The 18,117-nt window shown below is 40.4% G+C and overlaps 1 protein-coding gene across 4 annotated transcripts; it reads left to right on the top strand.

Moving 5' to 3' along the window:
• Nucleotides 1-22: 22 nt before the first annotated feature.
• rasal1 (RAS protein activator like 1) lies at nt 23-14,599 on the top strand. Of its 4 annotated transcripts, XM_031849276.1 has the most exons (20): nt 24-205; nt 1,129-1,242; nt 1,633-1,694; nt 2,999-3,128; nt 3,683-3,764; nt 3,927-4,067; nt 4,243-4,334; nt 5,214-5,331; nt 5,473-5,626; nt 6,791-6,855; nt 7,177-7,289; nt 7,904-8,096; nt 8,237-8,374; nt 9,393-9,537; nt 10,119-10,291; nt 11,283-11,420; nt 11,879-12,014; nt 12,625-12,745; nt 12,897-12,973; nt 13,108-14,599. In XM_031849276.1, the coding sequence occupies exons 2-20, from the start codon at nt 1,193-1,195 to the stop codon at nt 13,254-13,256; spliced, it is 2,277 nt and encodes a 758-aa protein (XP_031705136.1). In that variant the 5' UTR covers nt 24-205; nt 1,129-1,192; the 3' UTR covers nt 13,257-14,599. The 4 variants fall into 4 exon arrangements, with proteins under 4 accessions (XP_031705133.1, XP_031705134.1, XP_031705137.1 ...); XM_031849273.1 differs by having other exon boundaries at nt 23-1,242; XM_031849274.1 differs by lacking the exon at nt 11,283-11,420 and having other exon boundaries at nt 23-1,242.
• The last annotated feature ends 3,518 nt before the right edge of the window (nt 14,600-18,117 follow it).

Consider the following 18,117-nt stretch of genomic DNA (forward strand, 5'->3'; position numbering starts at 1 on the left):
TGTATATATATATAGCGACAGAGAATGTCTATTGCCTACAGTCAAAGTGCTCATCTATCATCACAGTTGGAATATTTGCAGTTCCCACAACTCTCTGCACATGTTTGCCCGAGTGCAGAGTGTATGATCAAGGTGGTGGTGTCCACAGCGTGGCTCATGCGATGCAGAGAACCTGATACTGGTCCGGCCTTTAAAACACCCGCAGGTAACCATGGAGAGGGTGCATCAATTATTGCAGTGAGCTCATGGTGTAACCAAGGAGAATGCTGGAAGCTGGTTCAGAGGTGTTCTCAGTTTGAGTGGGGAAAGTACAGATGTAGTACAGTGCGATATTTCCAAGTGGTGCGATTTGACAGCAATCCAGATTTATTTGAGAGAAAGAAAATGTCTGACGTGTGAAAGAACAAACATGGGGTGAATGCAATGGCTATTGTTCCATCTGGCATGTTACAGCAAACAGCGCAATGATTCACTGCCGACACTCACTAATTATCTGATAGTGTTACTGGCCAATTGACTCCTCCAGTGAGATGTTCATGGATGATGTGGCTGGTAGATTGTGGTGGGTACAGTACACTCTTAGAAATAGAAAGGTTGATACTGATAAAAGATTTTCCCTTTTATAGGGTATTCTTTGAAATCCTTTGAACCTATTAACAATATGATGTATGTCTGGTATAGATACTGAAATATTGATTTTTGTCAATACCTTTCTTTCAATAATATACACCTGTTTTTCTTTAAAATCCGTTTTTATTTAGACGGTCTAATATTGGCAAAATAATAATCTAAATAGTACCTCAATAATAATATCTGAGCAAACATTCAGTGCCAACTTTCGGTACTTAGTGTTATGGACGCATTACCGATAATAGGAGAACCAATGATAAAAGATAAAAGTCTGAAAAGGCACACATGTTTTTTTCTTTTATCTTCGTCCATAAATCATCCTGCGGTCCAAAACCCCAGTATTTCTTTTACATATTACTGGAAAAAGCATGTGATCTGTCTACCCTCCGGTACGGACTCCTGCCGTCACTCTACTGGTCTCTATTGTTGCATACATTCATGTGATGTGTTTCTGCGTATAAGGTCTAATAAGCACCCATGTGAAACCTCTCTCTTCAGGACTGCCACAGTGTGGAAGAACCTCAGTCCTTTCTGGGGGGAAGAGTACACACTGCACCTCCCGATGGGGTTCCATTCCCTCTCCTTTCATGTCATGGACGAAGACACAATTGGGTAACACTGTCATACAAAGCTGTATCAAAATGATTCCACATCCAACCACTGCTCTTGACTGACGGAGTTTGCCAGATGATTTGTAGTCCTTCAAGCCACGATTGTTTGCTTAACTTGCCTCATGATTGAGCCAACATGGACCTCATATAGTTTAAACGTTTTGGGAAAAAAGACTCCGAGCTTTGAATAAACAAACATCATCAGGCAGATGGTCGCCCAGATTGAGTGATTAAAGGTTTTTTTTCCTCCTCTTCTCATGACCACCAGCACTCTAATCAGTCTTCAAATTCACCTCGTTTACCTCGACCAAGATCAAACAACTTTGAAAGCGTTTTCAATTGATTACATTTAATAATCTCTTTTTTTTTTTTCAATGTGCCCTTTCTACAGCCATGATGATGTCATCGGAAAGATAACTCTGAGCAAAGAAGCCATTGGATCTCAAGCTAAAGGTATGACTGAACAAATCTGTAACAGGATGGGTGCAAGCTCATAGGTTAAACACACATGGCTTCCCATGACCCAAGGTGAGGAGACATGCCTCTTTTAGACGGAGTCTCTGGGAATGTTTCTCAGTGCTCTGTCGCACATTTCTTGTGATTTGCTTACATTTATTTTAAGAGTTGAGTTGAACTGTGTAACTCACAGGCTATAAAATGATCGCTCACATTGATGCATGCGTTATGACGACTATCCCGGTGCTTGTCTGCATAAACTGGGTTTATTTTCATTGTGCATCACAAACCTTCCTTTTGTGAGGAAGCCCGCAGCGCTGTCAAATGAGGAGAACAGCCAAAGCATTTCAAATGGCTTCAAACCATTTAACGTCTGGCTCTCTCATAGACGCTTTCACATTCAAGAAATGAGTCGCACTGTTTACCTCGACATGCACCCAAGCACTTTCTGCACTGTCCTGGCCCGACACACGGCATTTCAAATATCGTATGTCGTGATGAAGTTGCAGTTTTATTCGATTGTTCAAAGTGTTTACCGGGGAATGTTTGCTGCATATCGATGCGTCTCTCCTCAGAGCCACCTGGCATGGCCTTCACTCGCGTGATTCATCTCTACATGGCGATACACTGAGTCAGTTAGTCACTCACAGGAATATTCCCCCAGTCTGTCCTTCACGTTGTACCCTCGTCTATGTGTGATATTTCTGAAATAATAAAACAGAATGCAGTGAATATGACATGACTGACAAAACAATATCACATAATTCACGTGCATGCCTACGGCATTATAGACATTTTTGCAAAACATATGTTATTACTCAAAAACATAAAGATTAACAATTAGTTAATTAATTAGGTTATATCATCAAATTGCTTGTTTTCCCCCCATCGACAATCTAAATTTTAAAAAATACTTAAAGTTTAATATTGAATAAAACAAAGATAAGATAAAGTTAATCTTAATCGAGAAGCTGGAACAAGGGAATGTTCGGCATTGTTTGCTTTGAAACGTTTAATTAAACAAAATTGTTTCATATTATTTTTTTGGTGATCATTTAAGTGATCAATTGACTAAACGGTTCAGCTCTAAACTCATTTCTGCCATAGGAGATCTTAATTCTTTCCTTGTTCAACTCTCAATTAAGTTTAGAACTAACTGTTTTGACATTAGTCCTGAAGCAATTAGTTGATTCATTAGAAAAATATGATTTGCATACTTAGTTTTTCTGTTTTTTATCCTCTCTTAATGTTTGATGCTTTGAGAGGAGTGTTGTTTTAATGAATAATGTCTCTATGGTCAGGACTAGACAGCTGGATGAACCTGACGAGGGTCGACCCTGATGAAGAAGTCCAGGGAGAAATCCACCTGAGCCTGGAGCTACTGAAAGACACAGAGAAGATCAGCCTGCGATGTCAAGTCATTGAAGCCAGGTAACATCATTGTGTGCTTTAAATCCTGCCTCTGCTGTGAGGGGAAATCATTTCTCATTTAGAGATAACAATGGACAGCCATGGCCTAAACATTCACATGCAAGTGGTGAAACTATCACATAATCTATGTAGTTTAAAAATGATTACACTGTTAATTAGTCAGAAGTTACATTGCTGTAGCTGAAGACCCGCCAATGCCATCAGTGTTTCTGTGCTGAAATCGAATCAGCATCGACCCGCAGGCCTCCACACTCTCCTCCTGAGTCATACTGCCACTATCACACCCCTCACTGCCCCATCTGTGCGTCCCAGGCTACAATCTCTTCCTCCCAGGCAGGGCACTAATGAGCATGTCAATCAGAGCTTGACACTCTGTTATTCAAACATGCTCAGATGAATGTGAATCAAGTTTGAAGAAATAAGGTCAAGTGGAACGTTTTAGCTGTTTTTCTTTGCTTACCAATTCAATTTGCAGAACAGGTAATAGGAGTTTTGTTGAGTTTTTCAAATGCATTGATCAGTTCTGTTGTCTTTTGTTCTGGTGATGCCCGCAGAGACTTGGCTCCAAGAGATATTTCTGGAACCTCTGATCCTTTTACAAGAGTTATTTTCAACAACCACAGTGCAGAGACCTCGGTGAGCTCTATGTGCGTGCATGTGAAGTATTGGTTTCAGACGAGCCAGAGATACATGTTCTGCTATTGTAATTGATGGTTCTTTGGTTGTCATTTTATTTCATATTAGTGTACACATGTAAGGTTTTAGGAACTCCTAACACCCCGACCCTCTGGGTTTTAGATTATCAAGAAGACCCGTTTCCCTCACTGGGGAGAAACACTGGAGCTGGAGTTAGATCCAGAGGAGCTGAGTGAGGAGGGAACTGTCACTGTGGAGGTCTGGGACTGGGACATGGTGGGCAAAAATGACTTTCTGGGAAAGGTGAGGATGCAATAATTATGTAGTATGGCATATTTTTCTTATAGATTTCATGTTGTGATCACTACACAATATGCTTCACCTGGAAGCTCAGTATTTTCCCACCAAAATATGCATGAAGTTTAAAGTTGTTTTTCCTGTCTGATATTGTATCCTTGTTTATTCTTTCTTTTCACAGGTGGAAATCCCTTTTGCTTGTTTGAACAAGACACCTTCGTTAGAGAGCTGGTTTCGTTTGCTTCCCTTGGGAAACAATGAGGTTGATGCCGGGTGAGGATTATGGGCCTGCTTGTTTGTCCAGTGTGGTGACTTTGTGTGTTTGCATAACTAAGACAAGCATTTCCTCTTTAAGATGCAAATTGAACAGCAATCAGTGTGTTAAAATGCACTCAAGAAAGGTATTTGTTCCCCTCCGTGCTTTCTTCCATGCATTTTAATGAACTAGCACAGGTGTATAACCAGATCTCTGTTCTTTGAGATAATTTGAGAACAAAGAAAGCTGAGTGAACTGCCAAAATAAATAGTATCAAAGAGGTTCAATAGGAAATGACTCAGAGTTAAAGGGGAATATACTGCGGAGTAGAAGCTGGTTAGAGATCTACTTTCACCTAAAAAAAAAGAGCAGTAATAGCAAAAAATATCCCCTATGGAATGTTAAAACTACCTCTTTGAGAGTTTTCTTGACCGCAAGGACATCTTAACGTTGTTTTTAGAAAGCCTGTTATAATATTGTACCAGACATTTAACAAACCCTCAGTGTCACTGTTTACTATTGATTTGATATTATCGGTGTTACACCTTACAAGAATATTGACATTTTCTAAGATCGTTTAGGAATTATATGCAATTATACGTAAACAGTTGAATCAGTTTTTATGGATTTCACACACTTCTTACGTACAAAGTACTTTGCAAAAACAGTGCAAATGACAGTGCAAGTGTCCTTGGTTGTCCTCACTCACAGAACAATAAGTAGTCCAGGAGTTCATGCTTATTTCTTTTCCAGATAATATTCTGGTTGCTGTCATAGACACTTTTCCCTTTCTTTTCCATGATATTATTTAATGGGAGCCTACCTCATGATAAGATCAAAGTGTGCTGAAAATCTCTATATTTTTTTGGTTCTGTGGTATTTTCCTCTGTTGCCAGTGGCAAGCTGGGAGCGCTGCGTCTGAAGGTGCGTTTGGTGGAGGACCGAATCTTGCCGTCTGTGTACTATCAGCCCCTCATTCACCTTCTGGTGGAGTCAGTCATCTTCCCTACAGAGGTCGGGATCACTGTTTTTGTTTAGTAGTGTAATGCATTTGACTCCACCACAATTCACTAAATCTGTGTTGGATTTCAGGCAACAGAAAAACTCCTTGTACATGTTAGTAGTGGTCCATGACCTGAGTTCTCTTCTCCCCAGGTGGAGGATAGCAGTGCACTGACCATGCTGGAGGAGGTGAACACGGTTGAGAGCCGGCAGGATGTGGCAATGACCCTGGTGAAGATCTACCTGGGCCAGGGCCTGGTGGTGCCCTTCCTGGATTACCTCAACACGCGAGAGGTCAACAACACCAGTAAGATTAAACTGTTAGATCACTGTCAGTCCGAACCTTTACCGACGGAAACGGCAGATATGCAGAGATATTAGTTCAAAACATTTAGCATGTACCAACTGTGATTACATAATAAACACACATACACAAGTTTATCTCTATTAGTCAGTGTTTGTATTAGTCAGAGAAACCTTCTGAGGGATCTATTTAAACTCTGAATTGACATCAAGGTCTCTGAACATTTGTTATCTATGTGTGGGCAGCTCAAGTCTAACAGCACTATGTTTTATACCCTGATGCCAATTATTTACTCACCCAACATTCTTTTCATGGCTTCTCTGTTGTCTGTATTAGTCATGTTTTTGCCTCCGCACCACATCCCCATTGCAAACTCACACAGAGCCGTGCTCTGGTCTGCGGGTTCGGTTTAGTTGGTGTAGTTTGAGATAATAAGCATAGTGCCCATGTTACCATAGCAACTCCACATGATCCAAACTGTAACTGCTTGGTCAAGAATAGATGTCGCAAGCAGCCAGACATTAAAATTGGGCGCCGGGTTAGAGAAAAGGAACATGTTCAAAAACCCACATTTCTCCACACGTTCTGATCTTTAAAACTAAAATATTTTACCTGGCAACCCAGTCCTGTCACTGTGGATATTTACGTATCGCCACATTGAAGGATTTAAGTAATGCTGCAGCAAGGTCAGTCTTCCCTCTGTTGTGACACTGGGCTCTGTGTTTCTAAAGAAGATCAATTCTTAGCCGATAAATAGAAAAAAAAAAGCATGAACACGTGAGACCAAAAGCCTGAATTGAGGGCAGAAACAGACAAAGGATCCACGCACTGTATTAATAGCTTTCAGTTAAATTTAATAAAGCACTCTCAGAGATTTACGTCGAGTTGATTATGTGCCTGATGAGGGTCTCTGTGAAAGCTTTAATGTTGCTTTATTACACACATTGGAAGCTTTTAATACAGTGGACAGACAATTGACTGGAAATGAGGGAGATGGAGAATGACGTTCAACAAAGGTCCCTGCCAGATGTAAACCAGGGACATTGTGGTTCATGGTCAGCCGTGTTGTTTTTTTAATTATATTTATCAAAAGCTATGGGGACATGTTAAATTATGCTATTATTTTCTAAAAACCGAATCCATCTCTCTTCTGTCTTGCTCTCATAGCTGATCCAAACACTTTATTTCGCTCCAACTCCCTCGCCTCCAAGGCCATGGAACAGTTCATGAAGGTGCATTGATGTATCTGTTGTTTTATTTAATCAGGAATTGTAAGTGATTGATTTTTCTGTTGCTACTTTGAGTGAAAGCATGATCTGACAGTTAATTATTTCTAATCTCTTGGCTAATCTTTTGCTACTTTCTTCCTTAACATTTCCTATCTCTATTAAATACATCTACTGGGTTAGTTACATGTCTTATGGTCCCCTTGCTGCATCATACTCTACCTTGTTTGCTCTTTGTATTATGCAGATTTATACATTTACAAAACAATCCCTGTATCACAGATGCAAATGAGATGTATTTAACATATGGTATTGTTTTGCTGTCAGGCTGTTGGCATGCTGTATCTCCACGAGGTGCTGAAGCCCATCATCAACCGCATCTTTGATGAGAAGAAGTACATTGAGCTGGACCCATGTAAGATCGATCTGAACCGCACAAGGTAACACAAACCATGATTTCTTTTTTTATTCTGACCTAAAAACAGTCCAGATCTGCTTTGGACGCTTGTCTTAAGCCACAAATGATACGTGATGGTGGTATGTTCATGCATGGACTTCACAATCTATGTTTTAAAATGGTTAAAATGGAAAAGCTGCCACAGGAGACTGCCCACTTCCTTTACACTTCACCCCAGAGAGGAAGACATCAATGTGAGAAAATGGAAAAAAAAGGAATGTAAAAAGGGGGGAGGCTGTTGCTTAGCAACTGCTATGAGCCCCCTGAGATGTCTATCGAGGATCTAATGTGCCGTCTGTATGCAGTAGATTTACCTGCCATCACCTTGTTTGTTGTTTCCACTCGTTGTCTACTGTCTACCGTCTCTTCCGACATCTTCGATTCCGCTCTCAATTGCATAGCATGCTCTCACATGTAATGACATAATCAGGAACAGAGGGGCTATCAGTTATATGATAAGAGGCTTTGTAAACTTGACTATATTTTAAAGAAATCTATACACAAAACGGCTGGTGCTGTGTCTTAGGCTTGTGTATACTCTATAGTTTTCTGACACAGGGATTCAGTCATTTACGCTATCTGTCCTCCTCTGTCAAGACGAATTTCATTTAAAGGTGCAGTGTCAGAGGCAGAGGTGCGGGACAGCAGTGTGGAGATGCTGCAGAGCTACTTAACCAGCATCATCGAATCAATCGTGGGCTCAGTCGATCAGTGTCCTCCTGTCATGAGAGTCGCCTTCAAACAGCTACACAAGAGAGTAGAGGAGCAATTTGCTGAACCTGAGAATGAGGTCAGTCTGGAGCAAAACACACAGAAGAAAAACAACTGGAAACACCTCTTCAAGGCATTTTAATAACTCTGTGGAGCTTGTTTGTTTGACATTTAATCATTTATGCATTACCATTACAGCTGTTAATATCATTTTTACAGGATGTGAAGTATCTGGCCATCAGTGGATTCTTTTTCCTGCGTTTTTTCGCTCCTGCAATCCTCACACCTAAACTGTTCCAGCTGAGGGATCAGCACGCTGATACACGTACAAGCAGAACGCTGCTGCTGCTGGCCAAGGTACAATTCACAATGCAGACAAACGTACACACACTGTTATGGCTAAATTATTCCAGACATCACACTTGTCTGAAAAAGTAAACAGGATGCGAGGACACATGCTGTCTGGCAACGTTGAGGAATTTTAATTTGCAAGTGTTAAGCAAATAAATATGAAGCCTGAATGCAACGTGCAATGTTTATACTATATGTGCAGGCAGCAGCGCTTTTGTGTGGAATGATGCCCAATAAGAGCAGGAAAAGCACTCAGCCGTTCCTTGCTTTTCACCTTGTGAGGTAATTACATAATGCTAAGTCAGCAATGTCTGCCCAAAGTAACTTTTAGTTGTATGTCAATATAAAAACTGCACTTCCTGGAAATGTTATTGATAACCTATAAATATAGGTTTCCTTTTTGTAAAACACGTTTTTTATGTCCCAGAGGCTGGAATCTGTGGATTGCTTTACCAACTACACCAAGTATGCAGTAGTGCCATGCCATTGTTTGCCATACAGTTTAAACAGTAGACCCACTCAAACGTCCTGTTTTATGTGGAAATAAATCAAATTAAACCATCGGAACAGAACTCCCCATGATTTTGAAAGAAAGGGACCCCCGACTGTCTCTATCATAAACACCCTCGATGTCATTATAAACCGGGGTGTCATTTTAGAAGAAAAGTGAAAACTTGTTGTTCTCCCACGTGTGGGTTTTGTGGTTGCTGTCCATGGTGCTGAAGTGCTGTTGCCATGGGTCCTCTACAGAGAAAGAGAACATGCTATTTTTACCTCTGTGTGTGCCACGACCAGACTGCGGTTCAAAGCCGAGCATCAGAGAGAGGTGTAGAGAGGGACTTCCTCCTCGCCCTAGGACAGGTGTGGGCCGGACAAAGGGCCTCTCAGCATGCTTGGCCTCAGGGACCCTTTTGATCTCCGACTTTGAGATATGCAGTCACTCACGCTGAGTTCTGTCAGTTACTGGGGATTTGATGTGGAAGATGTGAATGTTGAGTGGAAATTGTGTCTTTGCGGTCACCAGGCATTGCAAAGCGTCGGGAACTTGGGCCTTCAGCTGGGTCACGGAAAGGAGCAGTGGATGGCGCCTCTTCATCCCATCATCCTACGCAGTGTGGCTTCTGTCAAAGACTTCCTGGACAAGTTGATTGACATAGATCATGACATTGGTAAGGATGACAATAGTAAACACACACCGCTAAACTTAAAAGGAAAGCAGGTCATGCTGTTGAGCTAATCAGCCACCGGCCAGCTGCTAGTGAGCACCTCCCAGCTGCTATCAGGATTAAGCAAAACAATACTGTAGTGGTGAAATATTCATAACTAGCTGGAAGACTAGAAAAGAAATGACATAATTAATGAGCTGGCAGGGAGCTGGAGTGAGAAGGCGTTTGTACACGCCACACTGGTTACCCAACATGTTCTGGCCTGCTTTCTTACTGTCGTGTGTCAGCGAGGCTGTTGTTGTGAAACTTCTTCCCCCTCTGATATATCATGTTTCAGCCGCCTCCTGCACACCACACCTACTCTTTTCTCTTAAAGGCTAGTTTGACATTTAATGCTCTTCAGGTGGATTTGTTGGACAGAAAAAAAGAGGCTTGTTATGCCTCTTTGAAGCTGTCCTTCATGTGGTGATGAAGGAGGCTGAGGTACCAACAATGACAAATGATAGAAAATGAAGACTTGAACATGCTAAAACATGTGCTTCTTTACATTCTCTGTTTAAAACTATTTCAACTTCATTCTGCAGTGTCTGAGGTGCCACAGAGGGCTGTATTCATGCCCTCGGTCACAGTTAAAGAGGGGTACCTCCACAAACACAAGGCAGAGGGACCACAACTGCTATCCCGCTTTGCCTTTAAGAAACGCTACTTCTGGTTGACTAGTGAGACACTGTCCTACGCCAAGACGGCTGATTGGCAGGTTAGTACTGAACCAGTAGGTTATAGCTCTATAATGTTTATATTTACATATGTTTATCTACTTTAGCCATTTTGGCAACCAGTCATTGTTTCAAGTTTTCATCTTTTTGCTATGTAGCTTAGTACTGTTCTTAAATCTGTCTTCTACTGTGACATCTGGGCCAAAACACAAGTGATGTCTGCCAGAGAGATGCCTATTTATTCCCCGTGTCTTGTATACAAGCCAGAAATAGATGAGTAAACTTTGAATCAAAGTCATGTGAAAGTGAATCATCCTATATAAGAAGCTGATATGCCCTCTGAGGATGAATTAATCACTGCGTCTACCCTTTTAAGGACGTTTATCAACTTGGCTCATAAAAAGAGGAAACATTTCAGTCATCCCCAGCTCACTTTATTGTATTCATGTTGATCTCCTTGTGAGAACATCATTGGTAATATTACCATGTGGTGCCTAACCTTGTGATAATGATCTCCTCTCATTCACCAGCCAGAGACAGAGAGAGAGAGAGAGGGAGACGGAGAGGGGAGCAGACTCTCTCTAGCCCAGTAAAAAGCCCTCTCTTTGAGCCAGTCTCGGCTTTGTGTGACTGGAATAAAGGCGCGGGGTAATTGAAGGCTGTGGATATTCATGCTAACATTGCAAATCAGATTGTAGACAATGACCTGGCCCCTCTACTCAATGTTGAACCACTCCAATCTCAGTGAAGCGAGCTCCCACTGGAAGTGGCTGATTTACACTTTAAAGTGGCCTTTCCTGCAATGCTGATTTCATCTTCACTTCCTCCTTGTCTCAAATGGTTCATCCTAATCTAAAATCTAAGCGTGCAAAGGATCTCAGTATAAGACACTGCTCCGATAATTTGCTCTGTGATCAAATGTTATCTCACTTAAACCTCAGTGTAGACGCCTGATGCAAAAGCACGATCCATCCTGAACAGCCTGCATACTTCTGTTTATTGGTGTTGTGGTTTGTGACTAAATTGTTGCAGGTGCGCTCCTCAATCCCTATTCTTTGTGTGTGTGCCGTGGAGAGGGTGGATGAGAATGCCTTTCAGCAGCAGAATGTAATGCAGGTCATCACCCAGGACCACGACGGACAGCTGCACACCATGTACATCCAGTGCAAGGTGCTTTGGTACTGACACCAGTCAGTCACCAAAAAAGTTCTTGACCTTTTTCAGTTTGCCACGAAAATGCTTTTTCTTGGATTGGCGCTGTGTCCACCACTTTCTTGACATTTGGCTTTGTTATAGAAAAGTTTAGATCAAAGAGAATTAAGCTGACAATGGTATAGCATTCTTCCTAACTCTGGCATGTTTACAGCTTGTATTTTTACACTGATGTTCATTAACATGCTCTGTCCAAATCAAATAAACAAATTGATAAATCCATATTTAATTGTTCGTTTAATAAGGCATATATATATATATAGAGATTGTAAACACAAAACATGTAATTTAATTTACCATTTACTGTAATACTTCAAGGATTATTAGTTGATTACTTTTGCATAGCAACATTTTTCCTGCTTTGATTTCAGAATGACTTTAATAGACCACCTCATGGTATATTTGTGTCTATGTAGAATGTCAATGAGCTGAACCAGTGGTTGTCGGCAATCAGGAAAGTCAGCATCTACAATGAGCGCATGCTGCCCTCTTTCCACCCAGGGGCTCATCGCAGTGGCAAGTGGACCTGCTGCCTGCAGGCGGACCGTGCTGGTAATCCTGCTTTCATTACTTCTTATAGCTGCACAAACTTCTAAATCCTTCTATTGGGACTCAGGATGTAATGTATCTATGTAAACTAATTTTGAATTACACCTACGACTCCCCCAGAAGGAGCATCAGGAATTAACATAATCTCAGCATTGTTGACCGTTGACATACGTTATTTCACTCCCGGTCAATTTACTTGTTGATGGCTTCAAAGAGCAAATGAGCTCCTGCTGATCCGTATTTAATGAATAAACCCTCAATTTGTAGCTGCCATGTTTTTGTTGCATCAGTGGAGAACAAGCTCTGAGAATCATAATGCAATTTTCTCTGACCAATTACATTTAGTCACCGTCTGTAAGCTACATCTGATTACATTTCTTGTGTGGGTTTTCAGAGTCCTGAGCAACAGAAATGTTTCATCAGTTATTGTTTATACAACATGCGTTCCGAGGGTAATATTGTGTGCTGGGGTTTGAGTGCCACCAGGACTATTAGCATTAAAAATGTACAAGCTTGTATTACCATGAGACCGCCGTCAAATTGGCAAGTTGAATGATATGCAATGTTTACCTGTGTGAGGAGCACCACTGTTCAATGAAAGGCTGGCTCTCAGTTATAGGCTGCAGTAGAACCCACTCAGCTGTGACACTGGGTGACTGGAGTGACCCGCTGGATCCTGATGTAGAGACACAGACCATATTCAAGCAGCTTCTCCAGGGCAGAGACAAACTCAGGTCGGTGGAGGAAACAGTCTGTAAACATTTCCAGCAAGGCAGTTCATTTACTGCACACTAGAGGTCAATGTTGCAACACAGGAATGCATTGCCCTGCAAAGAAAAAACTGCTTTTGGAGAATAGTCAGTGATCATAAGATTCATATTTCAGGAAAAAATATGTAGAGATGCCAGACGCTGATCAGACATCCAGCAATAGAGAACCGATCAACTCTGACATTCACCCAGGTGAGGCTGCAGCGCCATCTAAACTCTACATTTTCTGCCATGGTGGAGGGACCTTTATTCATGTGGATGGCCTTGTGTTGTCATCAAGATTATCTATTTCTGTTGGATAGCATTGTACACTTTCTGCCTCACAGATGGTGCAGAATGCAATGTTCAGCTGATGAAGCCAGGTCAGAGCGTTGCTGCCCGGCTGTTGGTGGTGATAGAGGATCTGGAGCAGGCTCATGCCACCTTCCAGTGCAGAGAAAAAGAGGACGGCACCAGTGTTATTCTGAATCCCTAGACTCGACACAGACTTGGATCCCACTACTAATGCTTGTAAAAAGGGAATCCTGCTACTTTGAATCTTTTGTATTCTCTGAGTGCCACTGACTTCAACAATGCCGGGGAGAGATTATGATACCTGATGACAAAGGGGGGGGGGTCTTTGAAGCATGATTTGACAATCTCTTGCATGGCCTACATACACTTGTTGTGAAATGTGAAAAGAAGCTTTTATATTTTGAGATACTGTACAGGACCTCAGTCAGGGTCCCACATTTTTATGCAAAAAGCTTGTTGTAGTGTAATCTACAGTACCTGAAGGTGTTTTGATATTGCTTTCATCAACGTTTTGTATTTTATTGAGGCAATTTATCACCATGGTCGCAATGTAGCAGTCACATTAACGTTATAGATCATAGCACCATGAGTTTTTGAAATACTGGCACACATGCCACAGTATAATGCTGCCTGTACAATGAGCAGAAATAATATTAATGTAATTGTTGCTTTGGTCCCTTTATACAAAACAATGTGCTTTTGTTTCGGTGCTATGGCCAGTCAACTTAAATGTTTGGTTCTGATGTAATTTGCATATTTAAAAAGTCCTAACATTTGATGTAGCCATTCCTAAAGTCATAAGGGTAATATCTACATGTTAACAATTGTATGTCCATACATATAATTGAGACAATAGAAGTAACAATCATGTGAGATGTTCCCATTTGATACGTTTACAGTTTCTTTCGATTTTTGTGCCACAATATTTGGCTCACAGGTGTCAGGATATGTTTGAGAGGCCAAATTTGTTTTTAAAATGCTTTTTGAAGCACTCAAATCAGGCAATTTTCTCTACATATCTGTGGGACACACGAACTGTACACAGGCATGTTGTAAGGCCATTTCCCATAGAGCAGTAGTGTTCAGTGTCTTTCCCTTAAATAGACGGTGAGTGAGTGTGATAGAAATCAAATCTGTGATCTCCCAGACAGCCTCAATAGGCCGTCCTGTCTGTGGAGCCGTTTCCATTATATTCTGGCACAGCTAGTGTAGTGTCTCTTTCTTTTAGAGGAAGAACTGTGGATATTTGAGTGGCGTAAACACTCTTCCTGTCTTTAGATGTAACACTTAGTACACATGCCAGACATGACAATCAATTTTCTACATTCTTCAACTAGAGTAAACTTCAGATGTCACTTAAGAACTCGATTCCCTGAATGAGGGCTTTTATTCTGAAAAAAAAGAAGAGAAAACACTACTGCCTGTAATTTATTCTGCAAATACACCATGATGGTTTGTTCCAAGTGGATTTTTAATGTGAAGTAAACGCAACTGCATTGTTCAGTAAACTATTATGTCAGCTAATATGTCTGGTGGCATTTTTTCCCCACCTGAAAAACAAAAATGACACCTTATATATTTATTGGGTAGAATTAAAGTCAAGGAGGCAGCAATAATCATAACGCAATTTCTTTGAGCATATAGGATTTGACATACAATAGGATTTTTATGAAATTTTGTTTGACATACTATACATTTGCCTTTTTGTGAAATAATATATTATATTATATAATTATATATTTTTATGACATATACTGTTAATTGTCAACATACTATACTATTCCTTTTTTTAGACATACCATTCAATAACTTTTATATGATATATTTTATTATGACATACTATACTATGACTTTTTTAAAGACTTTACAATGACTTCATTCAGCAGTCTGTATATGTTCCTCTTCTTTCCAGATCGTCAGCCTCATCCGTTGAGGCTGAATATCCACAAGTATATGACAAATTAAACCACCTGTCTTACCATGCAACACAACTGGCAGTTAAAGAAAAAGCATACAACAATAATAATAAAACACCTTTAAAGAATTTATAGTCACATTTATCGCATTGATACTGGAAAGACAGAATAATGTAAACTAGATCCTGTTCTACATAATCCAGTACGGTAGGTGGCAGTATGCACCTAAAAGTTGGCATTGCAATTTCACAAAAATCACAGAGAAGAAGACGGCAACAACAATGCTGGAAAGTGGAGAATTGCTAAATGTTCATGAAGAAAATGACAAATATACGCAGGATTAGGACAAACCTGAGGACTCTTCCATAAGTCCCATGGGCCGTGTAAACACCAGTCCTCCTGCAACCGTCTCAATGATGGATCAAATAATATAAAGTCATGAGAATTAAAGCTGCATTCATTTCAAGTTGAACCATGTTGCACACATTGAAACCAGCCTGGATATTTGCACTTTTTATTAATCATTTTATTTCATTCCCGTATCTTTTGTCGTTAATTAATCATTTTAATACAATTAAGCTTGTATGAAAGTGTGTTTTTAGGAATCACTAAATTACCTATTTCTGTGACACTGGATTCTGGCATCTGCCTACAATTATAGGAATAATAGTCAAACTTTGTGGCCAACTGTATCACATTACAAATTTATAGAAAGATCATTTTTAAGAATAGCAGATATGCTGACAATAGGTGTAGCCTATGAATTGCCTCAAGAAGAAAGACAGTCACCCACCACTCGTTTCCAACTATCTTCCTGCCAGATGCAGTTGTGGAAAAATTCAATCAATCAGCACTTAATCTATAATAATCCCTTGAGTGGTAGAAGATCTTATTGGTCTAGTTCCGCCCCCCCCACAAATATATCATTAGTGTTCAGACTGTAAAAAGTAGTGGTCCAAAACTGCCTCATGAAATTACGCCCTTGCTTCTAGCTCTCTCATTAGGCATGAGAGGTGAGCAATGGGAGGAAAAAGGAGAAGACTGAGACCTGAACTGATGGGTAAGTGCCTGACGAAAGAGGGGTGCTTTAAATGGTAAGCTGATCTCCCTTGGTGAAAGGCCTGTCTATATATGCGCCAACCACAGCAACAACATATAGTTACAGAAAATGAGGGTAATGCAAATTGACTGCCATTGAGAACTATTTCTGCTGCACTCCACAGCTCCAGCAAAGCTCATTTATAACCATATAATGAGTACAGCACAGAGCTGCCTGGGCAGAAGGAAATGGTGGAGTTAAATGGAGAACATGCTACCAAGTGGAGGGAAAAATAAGGGTTGGAGCCAAGATGACAAAAGGTCAAACAAACTACCCCAGTCCAGGGCACATTTATTTTTCCACAAGAAACACACAAACATGCAACAAGGTCATCACAATTCAATAAAGACCGATAGATTAAGAAGCCCTTTATAGTTTAATCAATGTCTCTCTATATCTTGCTTTTGGTTGATCTCAGTTTCTCTTTACGAACCATTTTAAATAGCAATATGTAGAGACCGCCTAAGAGAAATTAAACCACAAAAATCATGATTTTGAAAATGTCAATTAAAATGGGTACTTCGGATGTAAAACTATCTTGTGTTTTACATGTGGTCAAAAGAGTGAGGAGAGGAGCCAAACGCTGCCTCGTCCCCTTAAATCAAACACGATAGAGGAACAAACCTTTCTAACTAACTGGAGTAAGATGCAAAACCACAGTGCTAAATCACCAGGACACCTGGGTGATATCTCTAAAGAAGCTATGATGTTTCGTATGCAAAAAGCTTTGCATACGAAGGCAAATAAATGTCAAATCCGTGAGGACAAATGAGATCCACGTGCGCGCGTTTTAGACCTAGTGGAATACGGTTTAGTGGCGGATTCAAAGACGATGATTGTAACCAATTAAATTCAGTGATACAATGGTGACTGGCTCCGCCCACCTACTGTCAAAAAGAAAAAAACACTCACCGGCAGGTGAAATCTTAGTGAGCAGAAGAGCAGTGATAGAAGTCATGCACCAGGGGATGCTCCTCGCCCTCCAAGCATGAGTTGGATGTCATTTGTGCTTGCCTTTTTTTGACATTGATTGGCCTTCATATATGCATCGTCAATAAACTTGCTCACAGTTGGTTAACATGCACCTCTCGGAGAACATTACTGTATCTTTAAAGGACATGAACCTAAGATTTGTATAAGATGCACTCGGCACACATTCACACACACTCGCACAGAAGAGATACAAGCACACAGTATATCCACACAAAATGTTAAGGTATCATTTAGAAAGAGAAGTACAGTTTGCAGTCGATACTATATGAGAGAGTACAACTGTAGACTTCATACGTTAGGATTAAAGTGATTCCACCCCTTATTCCACTTCTGATCAAATGGAAAGTAGTATGGTATGAATCGTAATCAGAGTTATACAGCAATGTTGTGTAATAATTCTTTTAGAGACAATTGTCATTAAAAAAAAGACATCAAAAATATATGTTTTCTAGTACACAGAATGTGATCTTCGGATCGCAACCCCTTTGTTTTAGAATCCATGAGGTACAGTCGGTACCCCATGAAGAAAACATCCATTGTCATCTAAAACAAAAAAATGCCTTCTTGCTACACAAAAATCATGTATAAGATCTTAAAAATAGTAAATTGCATATACACCATCTCTCTCAATCAGACCAATACAATACCATGTTTTATTCATCAATCCCATATAAGTCTGTACACACCTGAAAAGTCTTAAGGGCCTGCAATCACTCATACTACAAGGCCAACACATGGAAAGGAAAAGTCGAAGAAGCAAACATTTGGATTCCTCTGGTTAATTAAACTTCTCTCAACGTGGAAAAAAAATTCCCTGATAGGTTGGAAGCATTCTCCCTTGCTGTCCCGTATTATAAAGGGAGTCAAAAAGGTTGTGAAGGAGAGAGCTTGAGATGGAAAACGCCAAACAATATTTGTTTTTAACACCTGGGTCCAAAATCACACTTACAAATACTTTTAAGTAGTTTGTTGAAGCCTTTGCAGTTGCCAGAAAGTTGAAGTTTAACACAGAAAAGTAATTGAAAGCCCCTGAA

Source organism: Anarrhichthys ocellatus, unplaced genomic scaffold (genome assembly GCF_004355925.1).
Source record: "Anarrhichthys ocellatus isolate YVR2014 unplaced genomic scaffold, GSC_Weel_1.0 scaffold9, whole genome shotgun sequence".
In the NCBI taxonomy this organism is placed as follows: domain Eukaryota; kingdom Metazoa; phylum Chordata; class Actinopteri; order Perciformes; family Anarhichadidae; genus Anarrhichthys; species Anarrhichthys ocellatus.

Coding starts and splice junctions, on each gene's coding strand:
- rasal1 (XM_031849273.1), top strand. CDS start 854: ATGGACGCATTACCGATAATAGGAGAACCAATGATAAAAGATAAAAGT. Junction 3,129..3,682: donor TGTCAAGTCATTGAAGCCAG/GTAACATCATTG, acceptor TGATGCCCGCAG/AGACTTGGCTCCAAGAGATA. Junction 6,856..7,176: donor CCATGGAACAGTTCATGAAG/GTGCATTGATGT, acceptor TTTTGCTGTCAG/GCTGTTGGCATGCTGTATCT.